The sequence below is a fragment of the Schistocerca nitens genome, chromosome 2 (assembly GCF_023898315.1).
Source record: "Schistocerca nitens isolate TAMUIC-IGC-003100 chromosome 2, iqSchNite1.1, whole genome shotgun sequence".
In the NCBI taxonomy this organism is placed as follows: Eukaryota; Metazoa; Arthropoda; class Insecta; order Orthoptera; family Acrididae; genus Schistocerca; species Schistocerca nitens.
Genome location: NC_064615.1, coordinates 1,095,295,586 through 1,095,307,885, shown reverse-complemented (window position 1 = coordinate 1,095,307,885; position 12,300 = coordinate 1,095,295,586). Strand labels below are relative to the sequence as shown.

Sequence of the window (12,300 nt, the reverse complement as noted above, 5' to 3'; positions counted from 1 at the left end):
AAGTAGTGTGTAAGTCTAGTGACCGATGACCTCAGCAGTTTGGTCCCTTAGAAATTTGCAAACATTTGAACATTTTTCTGTTTTGACACAATCTGTACATCATCTCAAGACAACATTTAGTTACGTCCATTAAATTTGTTCTATTGTACATTGTCATATTCACTTACCTGGTTTAGCGTCGTCCTGTTCTTCTGCAGCCTTTAGCTTATTTTTATTCGTTATTTCATCTGTGTTACATACAACAGACCTCGTCTTGCTTTCCTGTTCTTAAAATGTTTTCAAACGTAAAGGTGTCTTTATCTCTGTTGTAAATATTTAAAAATTGTTCCACTACCTACTTCATAATATATTTTTTATGGGCATTAACGTAGTACTCTTGTTGTAACTATATATTGTGCTCCCTTTCTGTTGACTCTGTAATCCTGTACTTCATGTATTCTGGCCTGTTCACATATACTCGTATTCCACCACATTTCTGCTGGATTACTTTGTTTTTGTAATAGCTTATTTCTTTGTTGTCTCATTCAGTGTAAGGAAATTTTCTCATTTTAATCTTGATAATGAAGAACTGGTTCTGAATGAAAGAAGGGGAAGAACTAACAGCAGGAAAAGAAAATGAAATATGCTGTCAATTAACCTCGTAATCCTCACTTACAAAGAACACGTACAAATAACGTGATCGTCCTTGAGGTTTTTTCAGTTCATCATATTTTCTTCATGTCATTGATTGATATTTCATCTAATAATTGTCATGCCTATCTTTTCGTGGTAGAACAAGGCAGTTCATTCACAACTTTGTCAGATTTCATCGTGTAATCTACCCCTATATGATGCTTCTTAGAACTGAATTGATAGCTTCTTCTCCCATAGACGAATGCGGTATGCATTTGATCATTTTTCGCTTGCAGTTTCAGAGAGAATTTCGCTGTGAAGTCTGTGTTTATTGATATTAATGACAACTTCTAAAACAGTTCAAAACCTACGTATCACAGTTCATATGCAGTCCTCTGGCCATTTGCATTTCACACATATTACAGTCCTTACACAGTTCGTTGGTCAGTTACAGTTCATAGTTCTTGCTAATAAAACCTAACATCATAATTCCAAAATACTTCGACTTCAAAGATTTCCCCATCAGAGAGAGAGATATATACCGAGAGATAAAGAGAGGGATTTATGTGTGCAGTGTAAAGCCCTTGCCACGAAAATTTCCTTCCTTCATATCTCCTCTTGGTTATCTCATATGACGTGTCACTGGTCTCATTTGTGTTAAGACTGTAGTACAAGCGAGGTACCTGAGTGCTTTCACGGCCCTGAGTGGAATGCGTAAGTTCTGAATAATATTCAACAATTTGCAGTCTTTTATAGTTGTTTTCCCCTGCGCAGAAAACAGCACGTAGGTCGTGAATCCGTTGTCTTGAGGCTGTAATATGCTGTTAGCGAGGAACTGGTATTGTATAGATAATTAAACCGGATGCCACTCGCTTTTTGTTAGCACAGCACGAGAAACCGCACAATTATGGTCCATTTTATAATCACAAATGGCAGTGGCCTTGCCGCAGTGGATACACCAGTTCACGTAAGATCACCGAAGTTAAGCGCTGTCGGGCGTGGCCGGCACATGGATGGGTAACCATCCAGCCGCCATGCGCTGTTGCCATTTTTCGGGGTGCACTCAGCCTCGTGATGCCAATTGAGGAGGTACTCGACTGAATAGGATCGGCTTCGGTCAAAGAAAACCATCATAACGACCGGGATAACGGAGTGCTGACCACATGCCCCTCCTATCCGCATCCTCCACTGAGGATGACACGGCAGTCGTATGGTCCCGATGGACCACTTTTGGCCTGAAGACTGAGTGCTTATCATTATAATCACAAATATTTTTGATTCTTCACACTTTCACGGAGAATAAAAAAAATAATGAAAGGCGTGTTTATGAAATTACTAACAGATTAGTTCTCCGTAACACGTCCAAAAACCAGAGATTCCTAATTAAGTTCTTAAGCAATACCGACCGCGGCAGACAACATGTCTGTCCTCCGAGGCTACCGCTAAAGCTCTCATATTGATAATTAGTCTTAACTGATTACGACCGTGGCAAACAGCGTGTTTGTCATCCGTAACTGCCTGTCGAGCTCTGATCTGATCAGTCGAACCGACCTCGCCCGCCGTCCAAGTTCGGCGCGACCTGGAGATCTCCGAAGTGCTTCATCTCTCTTTACGTTTGACGTTTGTTTGTTATTCTGCTGCTAATTACCACTTTTGAAATAATGGAATTATAGCCTCTTATTGGAAGATGCTTTGGATAAAATTCAAGAAAGTTAACTGTTTAGATTTTGTATTATTAACAATAGAAGTTTATCACATTGGTGCGCTACTTCCGGACACAACAGCCAGTCGTGGAGAAGGACCAAAATTATGTCGGTCTCCCTCACGATACTCGTACGGAATAAACCATCGGTCACCGGTACCTCACACCATTACGTGATCTTACCACTACTGTTTTCTCAACTGCTCTAAGAAGAGTTTCTTGTAGTTAAATATGACGACTGAAAAGCCAGAAATACTAAAATCTGTTTTCAGGCTAACGATCGCCGGTTTATTATCTCATAAATACCGGCATTGGGTAGTGCCACCATCTTCAGATGTTTCTCAAAGTTGCATAGTAACTATCTTCTCAGAAACTCTAAAAATTTCAATGTAATTTGTGTAAATGGCAGTGAAAGTTAACAGTGTGTCTTTTAAGACTGGTTAGTATGTATCTACGGGAATTATCTAAAGAGGGGGGCCCCGCCCGAAACGGATTGTTCTGAAACACTAAAACAGCTATCTGCAGACTAAAGTTAAGAAATAAGGTTCGCAGATCATTTCGTACTACATGTATTGGATGAAAAATAGCGGCAACACTGATATAATTCGTACAAGACTTTATTGGCAGATGTTACTGTATTACATGCCATCAATATCACCCCATCGCATCTCGATCATCTTCCCCCACACAGATGGAAGGCGTCGTACTCCGTCAGCGCGTCCATCTCTGTCCATGTCTCTCAAGAAGCGCCCTATGTCACTGATGACGTGCTCTCTTGTGTTGAAGCACGTGCCACGATGAGATTCCTTGATTTTAGCGAACAGGGACTCATATCGGGTGAATACGGTGGATTTTCCAGTATCTACAGTCTCCATGTACGCAGGAGGTACTGCATGGGGTCCAAAGTCGGGCATCGTGCATTGTCACGAAGGATGATGGAATGTAGTGCCAGAGGGAGCTTTCGCGTTATTTTGATTTCGCGTGCAGGACGTAGGTGAAGTCACAAGAAACTGCAGGAGTAGGCTGCAATGGCAGTCTGTCCCTGCGATGAAACGTCACGCAGGACTAACCCGTAAATATCGTAAGCCACTGTAACCATCACGGCGCAGGTTTTGTAGGCGAGGAGAACTAGGGCGTTTCCGTTCATTGGATTGCCGCCTAAATCTTGGTTTGTACGACCGAGCCGAGGTTTCGCCCATAGTGACGATCCTTTCAAGGCAGTCTTCACTCTCACTGTGCTAGCGATAGAGCAATTTAGCTGTAAGTGCATCATAATGCCAATGTTGCACCTCTGTCATTGCACTCGAGCCGCTGTTTTGCAGGGCCCATAATTATAGTGCAAAATGTGGGGCATTGTTTCGTGGCACAGGCCTGCCTCTGCGGCTAACTCATGCGCAGTCCATCGGCGGTCGGCATCCACGGGGAGGCAAGGAGCTCGATTGACAGGTTTTCCGTCGGGGTTTGTCCCGAGTGGGGCCGAACTTGAATGACATCTCTGCCATCCGGAAACACTTTCATCCATCTCGCAACCGTACGATACTGGACTGCATCACCACAACCCTCATGCAGTCCCTGGAAATATTGTTCTGCCCTCCGACCACGTGCCATTTCAGTCTTTATCCAAGCACGTTGCTAGTATTTCCTAAACACACTGCTAGGGCGTTCGAACTGGCCACCGGCACTTCCAGACAACATGCACTGTAACTGACTGAAACACGGCCATCACTGCTCACTGCACTACCTCAACTGAACTTTTGTTTTCAGTTATACGCAGCGCGCATGCCTTTTGACGCGTGTGCTTCACGTTACGGTGGTGTTGCCACTACGTTTTATCCAACCCTCGAATACGCCAAGTTTTGATTAGTTCCTTCAAGAGAAAATCGGTGAATAAGAAGACAGTAAGGAAATGATTATGTGAAAGAGTCTCTCACGACAAAGTTCCATGCCACAAGTGTGATGAAATTAATGGAAAAGAGTTGCTGTTCCATCCAAGCATCGAAGTTACCAATTTGTTTTTCTTTTTAACGTCGTTTTGCCCCGCATTAACACTTTACAAGGCGTCAATACCGGTTGTAGCATTGGCTGTAGGTCACGTACGACATGTTAGGGCATTACGTCCAGGAATGCGTGGCAGGAAGAGTTAGTCCTGTGGACAAATCGGCCGAGCGCGCCTGCGACTGCGCTCGCCAGAGCGGCCCGCTGTCCGCGGCCGGCCATTAATCTCAGCGGGAAGCGCGCGGCGGCCGTCAGCGCCGGCAGGTAGGCAGCCCGCCCGGCGTTTCATTAACTTGATTGGCACATTCAATTAACGTGCTGATCGGCCGTGGAGTCGGCCGGGCGCGCGCCGCCGCGGGGTTACCGTTCCGAAACAAAAAGGTTAATTTGGAGGAGTCAGCTCCGGCTCGGTCCGCATTTGTCTGCGGGGCCGCCGCCGCCGCCTCGCCGAGGACCTCTGCCTCCAGCGGACTGCATCGTTGCCCACTCTGTTTGCCAAGACGCATAAGCACACGGAACAAAAAGCAATCACCCCCAGGAGACTTGACGCTAATACGGTGCAAACACCGCATCCGGTATTGATAATGGTCTCAACTTAGCGACAAGTACTTTCAGGTGCGCCATACCCAGCTCAAGCCACTCATTCATTAGTAAATCCTGTAGAATTGCGAGGATATTCCTTGCTACGTCTCATGCGCTGTTTCAAGCATTCCCAGACATTCTGTTTGCGATTAAGATCGAGTGATTTAGTTGGGCAGTCGAGGTGCTATATAATGCTTGAGTTCTCGTCAAACCAGGAATGTGCAGCCCGTTAAACACGGCTGCTGACACAGGGCGCCAGACATTCGCGACAGCAGAGGCAGAGCATAGGCGACTTCGCGCTCTATACCCTCTGCTGAGCCCGCAGTCTACGCTGTCACTGCACAAGGGTGTCACGCCGTACCTAACACTGGCTCGACTGGTGCTGGAGTTCGTAGCCGTGGTGTAAGGAAAGGCCACAGGTACGCTCATCGCAATCCTGCAAGGGGGCCAGAACCGAACTCTACAGACTACTTTGTGTCTCCCGAGGGAGCACTCCACCCGCCTGCTGCAGAAGGACATCGGAATCCCTCTCCTACAGCACACATTCCGCATCTCCGCTAGATCCTTCTACGATAAGGCGGATCAGTTTCGCAACCGGCTCTTCCATGAACTGGGTCATGAACCACACCACAGTACAATGGCGCATTTGCATGACCTGCTGCAAAAATAATTTTTATTCTCTCAGCTGACGAAGGCCGATTCATATAGGTCAGGATTTTGTTTTCTTTCTTCCCCACAGTAACAGCAGGAACAGCGTATTAACGCTTTCACTGATAGGCATGCCGAACAAGGTAACTTAGTCAATGGAGCGTCACTCGTCAGCTATTGTCACACTGGGAGGGTACACAACACACTCATCAAGGTTGTTGATGTGGTCTTCAGTCCTGAGACTGGTTTGATGCAGCTCTCCATGCTACTCTATCCTGTGCAAGCTTCTTCATCTCCCAGTACCTACTGCAACCTACATCCTTCTGAATCTGCTTAGTGTATTCATCTCTTGGTCTCCCCCTACGATTTTTACCCTCCACGCTGCCCTCCAATACTAAATTGGTGATCCCTTGATGCCTCAGAACATGTCCTACCAACCGATCCCTTCTTCTGGTCAAGTTGTGCCACAAACTCCTCTTCTCCCCAATCCTATTCAGTACCTCCTCATTAGTTATGTGATCTACCCATCTAATCTTCAGCATTCTTCTGTAGCACCACATTTCTAAAGCTTCTATTCTCTTCTTGTCCAAACTATTTACCGTCCATGTTTCACTTCCATACATGGCTACACTCCATACAAATACTTTCAGAAATGACTTCCTGACACTTAAATCAATACTCGATGTTAACAAATTTCTCTTCTTCAGAAACGCTTTCCTTGCCATTGCCAGTCTACATTTTATATCCTCTCTACTTCGACCATCATCAGTTATTTTGCTCCCCAAATAGCAAAACTCCTTTACTACTTTAAGTGTCTCATTTCCTAATCTAATACCCTCAACATCACCCGACTTAATTTGACTACATTCTATTATCCTAGTTTTGCTTTTGCTGATGTTCATCTTATATCCTCCTTTCAAGACACTGTCCGTTCAACTGCTCTTCCAAGTCCTTTGCTGTCTCTGACAGAATTACAATGTCATCGGCAAACCTCAAAGTCTTTATTTCTTCTCCATGGATTTTAATACCTACTCCGAATTTTTCTTTTGTTTCCTTTACTGCTTGCTCAATATACAGATTGAATAACATCGGGGAGAGGCTACAACCCTGTCTTACTCCCTTCCCAACCACTGCTTCATCAAGGTAGAGTAGTAAAAAAGAAGAAAAACCAATACTTGGTCACCAAGAGTGATAAAACAAAGGTCTCGTTCAAGTTCACAGTGACCTTAATCAATAGCCCCACAGTACGTCATGGTACAAAAACCCACCCTAAAACATTACAGTTCGCATCCGGCCGGATCTACATTCCCCGCAGGCACCGGGTCAAAAGTCTAATTGGGCTGTCAGTGCGCTCAACGTCTTATAACATTTTGACAAAAGCTGCATAGCGACGTGGATCAAACTACGCGCTCCCAGTCAATTACATTCCAGTTTCTGTGCTTTATGGACTACTGGATACGTGTAGCTGCATGCCTCGCTGTGCGAAATGGCATTTTGCGAGGAACCTGGCTCAAAAAGTTCACTGGCTTCAGTTCACTTTGCAATGAACGCTCAGAAACAGGTTAAGATGTACCTGCGTTAACAAATTCTTAGAAAACTGGAAAGACTGGAAGTGTCTAAGGATCAGCAGTAACTGAGATCTGAAACCGATTCTCATTGAAGAGGCGTGAGACTCGTCCTCTGTCACTGCCCTTCAGTGTCCTCATCCAACGACTGTCTTTACGCCATGCGTCATGGTTGCTAGTGGTAGACAACACCATCCTTGTAGACACCTTGCACCCTGATACGCCAATAAATTTGGCAGCTTCATTTACGGTGTCGACATGCACACGCGAAAATAGGATAGCTCCTATCTGCCATTCTGTCATATCTCCATGTCGACCCATCTTAAATATGTGGTGCCGTACAATCGACTGGTACCCAGACACCACTTCAGCGCTGTGGCGTAGTAAGGGGTGGATGATCATATGACCGCCTGGTAAGTTTCTACGTCATATACAGGGCTACAGAGCGACCAGTGTTCTCATTTAAGGAGAAAGCTATATCTTGTCCATTGAATTTACACGCCAGCCCCGTTACATCAGGACAGAACTTGAGGGAAACGGGCAGGGTGTATAATGTTAGTTATTGGCTGCTCTTCAGTGATAACGTCAAAAAGTTATTCTTGCCTCTTTAAGTATACGTATTAGTATCTCTTCAGCAACTGAGTTCTAAGTGTTACGTAGCAACTGCAGAAACAAAAAAAAAGTAAAATAAAATAAAATATGCTAACAACATAGAAATGACTTAGCTAGGACTGTAACATTTAGGTATATCTCTGATGAAAGTTTGACAGGCGTGCTCAAGGAACTTAAACGACAAACGTTATAACAGAGATGAAATTATCCTGACGAAATTCTTGTCTGTAAATTAAGAAAATCAGCATTCCGTTTATGTTTTTATCTAATTCTACTGGTTTCGTCTTGTATCTCGCACATGGGTCATGCGAATATGGTAAGACAGATTATAGAGATTTTTTTCTCTAATTCTGTATGCGAATGGACCTGGACAGCGAGAGGCTAATCTTTCTCGAAGTATGCTCCACCACGCACCGTACAGAGGGTTGCGGTGTTGATGTGTAGACCTCTCCATCACAACGTACAGAATTAACTGTAGGCTTCACGGCAACATAAAAGGCAAGATAAACGTTGCAATGAGGAACAGCATTCCTTGTAAACTAATGAACACTCCTGGAAATTGAAATAAGAACACCGTGAATTCATTGTCCCAGGAAGGGGAAACTTTATTGACACATTCCTGGGGTCAGATACATCACATGATCACACTGACAGAACCACAGGCACATAGACACAGGCAACAGAGCATGCACAATGTCGGCACTAGTACAGTGTATACCCACCTTTCGCAGCAATGCAGGCTGCTATTCTCCCATGGAGACGATCGTAGAGATGCTGGATGTAGTCCTGTGGAACGGCTTGCCATGCCATTTCCACCTGGCGCCTCAGTTGGACCAGCGTTCGTGCTGGACGTGCAGACCGCGTGAGACGACGCTTCATCCAGTCCCAAACATGCTCAATGGGGGACAGATCCCGAGATCTTGCTGGCCAGGGTAGTTGACTTACACCTTCTAGAGCACGTTGGGTGGCACGGGATACATGCGGACGTGCATTGTCCTGTTGGAACAGCAAGTTCCCTTACCGGTCTAGGAATGGTAGAACGATGGGTTCGATGACGGTTTGGATGTACCGTGCACTATTCAGTGTCCCCTCGACGATCACCAGTGGTGTACGGCCAGTGTAGGAGATCGCTCCCCACACCATGATGCCGGGTGTTGGCCCTGTGTGCCTCGGTCGTATGCAGTCCTGATTGTGGCGCTCACCTGCATGGCGCCAAACACGCATACGACCATCATTGGCACCAAGGCAGAAGCGACTCTCATCGCTGAAGACGACACGTCTCTATTCGTCCCTCCATTCACGCCTGTCGCGACACAACTGGAGGCCGGCTGCACGATGTTGGGGCGTGAGCGGAAGACGGCCTAACGGTGTGCGGGACCGTAGCCCAGCTTCATGGAGACGGTTGCGAATGGTCCTCGCCGATACGCCAGGAGCAACAGTGTCCCTAATTTGCTGGGAAGTGGCGGTGCGGTCCCCTACGGCACTGCGTAGGATCCTACGGTCTTGGCGTGCATCCGTGCGTCGCTGCGGTCCGGTCCCAGGTCGACGGGCACGTGCACCTTCCGCCGACCACTGGCGACAACATCGATGTACTGTGGAGACCTCACGCCCCACGTGTTGAGCAATTCGGCGGTACGTCCACCCGGCCTCCCGCATGCCCACTATACGCCCTCGCTCAAAGTCCGTCAACTGCACATACGGTTCACGTCCACGCTGTCGCGGCATGCTACCAGTGTTAAAGACTGCGATGGAGCTCCGTATGCCACGGCAAACTGGCTGACACTGACGGCGGCGGTGCACAAATGCTGCGCAGCTAGCGCCATTCGACGGCCAACACCGCGGTTCCTGGTGTGTCCGCTGTGCCGTGCGTGTGATCATTGCTTGTACAGCCCTCTCGCAGTGTCCGGAGCAAGTATGGTGGGTCTGACACACCGGTGTCAATGTGTTCTTTTTTCCATTTCCATGAGTGTATGTCCGCTTGTTAGTAAACTGAAGCGAGGCACCTCGTGCTGTTAAGTCGAACTGTGTCCCTTTCGTACTAATCAGCTGGTGGAAGCGCTAGCACGGTTTGGTGAGCAAATCCGAACCTGGTTGCTATGATGCACAAGAGCAATTTACATGCATAACCAGATATGAGTAACTCTGCGAAGAATGGTAGCTGACCCTGAGCTTAGGATAAATACAAGGAATCGTCACGCAGGCAAGAAATTTTCAACGCGAGATACCAAAGTTGGTATAGCTGATGCTCTATGAATACTGTTTAGTTGCTGTCGTTAGCCGGACGGAGTGGCCGAGTGGTTCTAGGCGCTACAGTCTGGAACCGCGCGACGGCTATGGTCGCAGGTTCGAATCCTGCCTCGGGCATGGATGTGTGTGATGTCCTTAGGTTAGCTCTGAAGAAGTAAACTATAATTGTTCTGCTCCATGCATTGAGCTTTTTCCTGGCTTCGTCCTAAGAATCAGCTCTTATGGACAGTTACAGGTGACTCACAGTTAAATAGGAAATGAAATCACAATGCAATTGGCAAAGGTCTATGACATAGGTGTAAATCAAGTTAAATAACAGAAAACCATAGTATTACATGATGTTCACGCAGTCGAACGGTATGCATTTTGACTATCAGTTTCTCGCTTAGTACAGTGAAGTTCTATGCCAACGGTAATGATAAAATCATGGAAAAATACTTATTGAAGCGTGAAGAAGCAGAATCCCTAGTTCCATATACAAACAGGCAGATCATGAAACCGAACACAGCAAATATAGGTTGTAGCCGGAGATAGTGGAATTATTGTATAAAATGTAAAACGTGATGTGGAATATCGTGATAGTGTATAAAAACCAAAGTTGATTTATAAACGGTTCATATGCAGCAGATAAACTGCAAACAATAAGGATCTTATATTCGTTAGCTCTCTTTTTTTACGACGCTTAGTTAAAGGGGCTCAGCTGTACTTGAGCTATGGGATATTTTACTTTTATTTAACGTTGCGGCTGGATCCACTTCCTGTCGCTACAGTCGTCAGTCGCCTAAGGGACGGAAGTCGCCTGCGCTACCTGTGCGTGAATTGTATCAACTTCGATCTGAGTGTCATCGCATTTTAACTGTTTCCGTGCCGTTTTTTCTGGGGTGGAAATTGAGGACCAGCTCTGCACCTGCATAAACATGCGTGCGGAACTGACTAAAACCACGCTTAGACTGCCCGGTGTACCAGCCACGGTCAATACACCGCACGGGATCGATCCTGAGCTTGATTATACGCTGAGGTGACAAACGTCATGGAATAGCGACCTGCACCTATGCAGGTGGCGGTAGTACCTCGTGCACAAAGTATAACGGTGCAGTGCATTGGCCAAGCCGTCATTTGTGATTCACGTGAAAATGTTTCCAACGTTACTGTGGCCTCACGTTGGGAATTAACAGACTTTGAACTGGACTGGCTGTTGGAGAGAGACACATGAGACATTCCACTTCGTATATCGTTAGGGAATTCAACATTCCGAGATCCACAGTGTCAAGAGAGTTCCAGAATACCACGTTTTAGGCATTACCTCCCATCACAGGCAACACTGTGGCCGACGGTCTTCACTTAACGACCGAGAGCAGCGGCGTTTGCGAAGAGTCGTCAGTGTTAACAGACAAGTAACACTGCGTGAAATAACCGCAGGAATCAATGTGGGACGTACGACGAACGTATCCATTACGGCAGTGTTTCTCCTAGGCTAGTGACCGTGGCGGTTGGACCCTAGTCGACTCGAAAACCGTGGCCTCGCAGATGAGTCCGGAATTCAGCCGGTAAGAGCTGATGGTAGGTTTAGAACGTAGCGCGAACCCCACGCGGCCATGGACCCAAATTGTCAACAAAGTAGCCAGCTGGTGGGGGCTCTGTGTTTACATGCTTCATTGATAGGCAGTAGTTATGTTTCTCTACTTGAGAGCATCGGCAGCTATTCATGGATTTCATGTTCCCACATAATGATGGAGCTTTTACGTTTGATAATGCACCGAGTCACTTGGCAAGAATTGTTGTCATTTGGTTTGAAGAACAATCTGGGTAATGAAAATTACCGAACTATCAATTTTATAAGTCACAGCTGCAAAATACTAACGCGAATTCTTTACAGACGAATGGAAAAACTGATAGAAGCCGACCTCGGGGAAGATCAGTTTGGATTCCGTAGAAATGTTGGAACACGTGAGGCAATACTTACCCTACGACTTATCTTAGAAAATAGATTAAGGAAAGGCAAACGTAGACTTAGAGAAAGCTTTTGACAGTGTTGACTTGAATACTCTCTTTCAAATTCTGAAGGTGGCAGGGGTAAAATACAGGGAGCGAAAGGCTATTTACAATTTGTACATAAAGCAGATGGCAGTTATTAGAGTCGAGGGACATGAAAGGGAAGCAGTGGTTGGGAAGGGAGTGAGACGGGGTTGTAGCCTATCCCCGATGTTATTCAATCTGTATATTGAGCAAGCAATAAAGGAAACAAAAGAAAAGTTCGGAGTAGGTATTAAAATCCATGGAGAAGAAATAAAAACTTTGAGGTTCGCCGATGACATTGTAATTCTGTCAAAGACATCA

The 12,300-nt window shown here is 46.0% G+C and overlaps 1 protein-coding gene across 1 annotated transcript in view; it reads right to left on the bottom strand.

The window, feature by feature from the left end:
• Positions 1-4,560: 4,560 nt before the first annotated feature.
• Positions 4,561-12,300, bottom strand: part of LOC126235566 (uncharacterized) — a 91,711-nt gene continuing 83,971 nt past the window's right edge. Inside the window, exon 4 of the mRNA XM_049944284.1 lies at positions 4,561-4,797. Coding sequence (XP_049800241.1) covers positions 4,561-4,797 — 237 coding nt within the window. The remainder of the gene's footprint in view (positions 4,798-12,300) is intronic.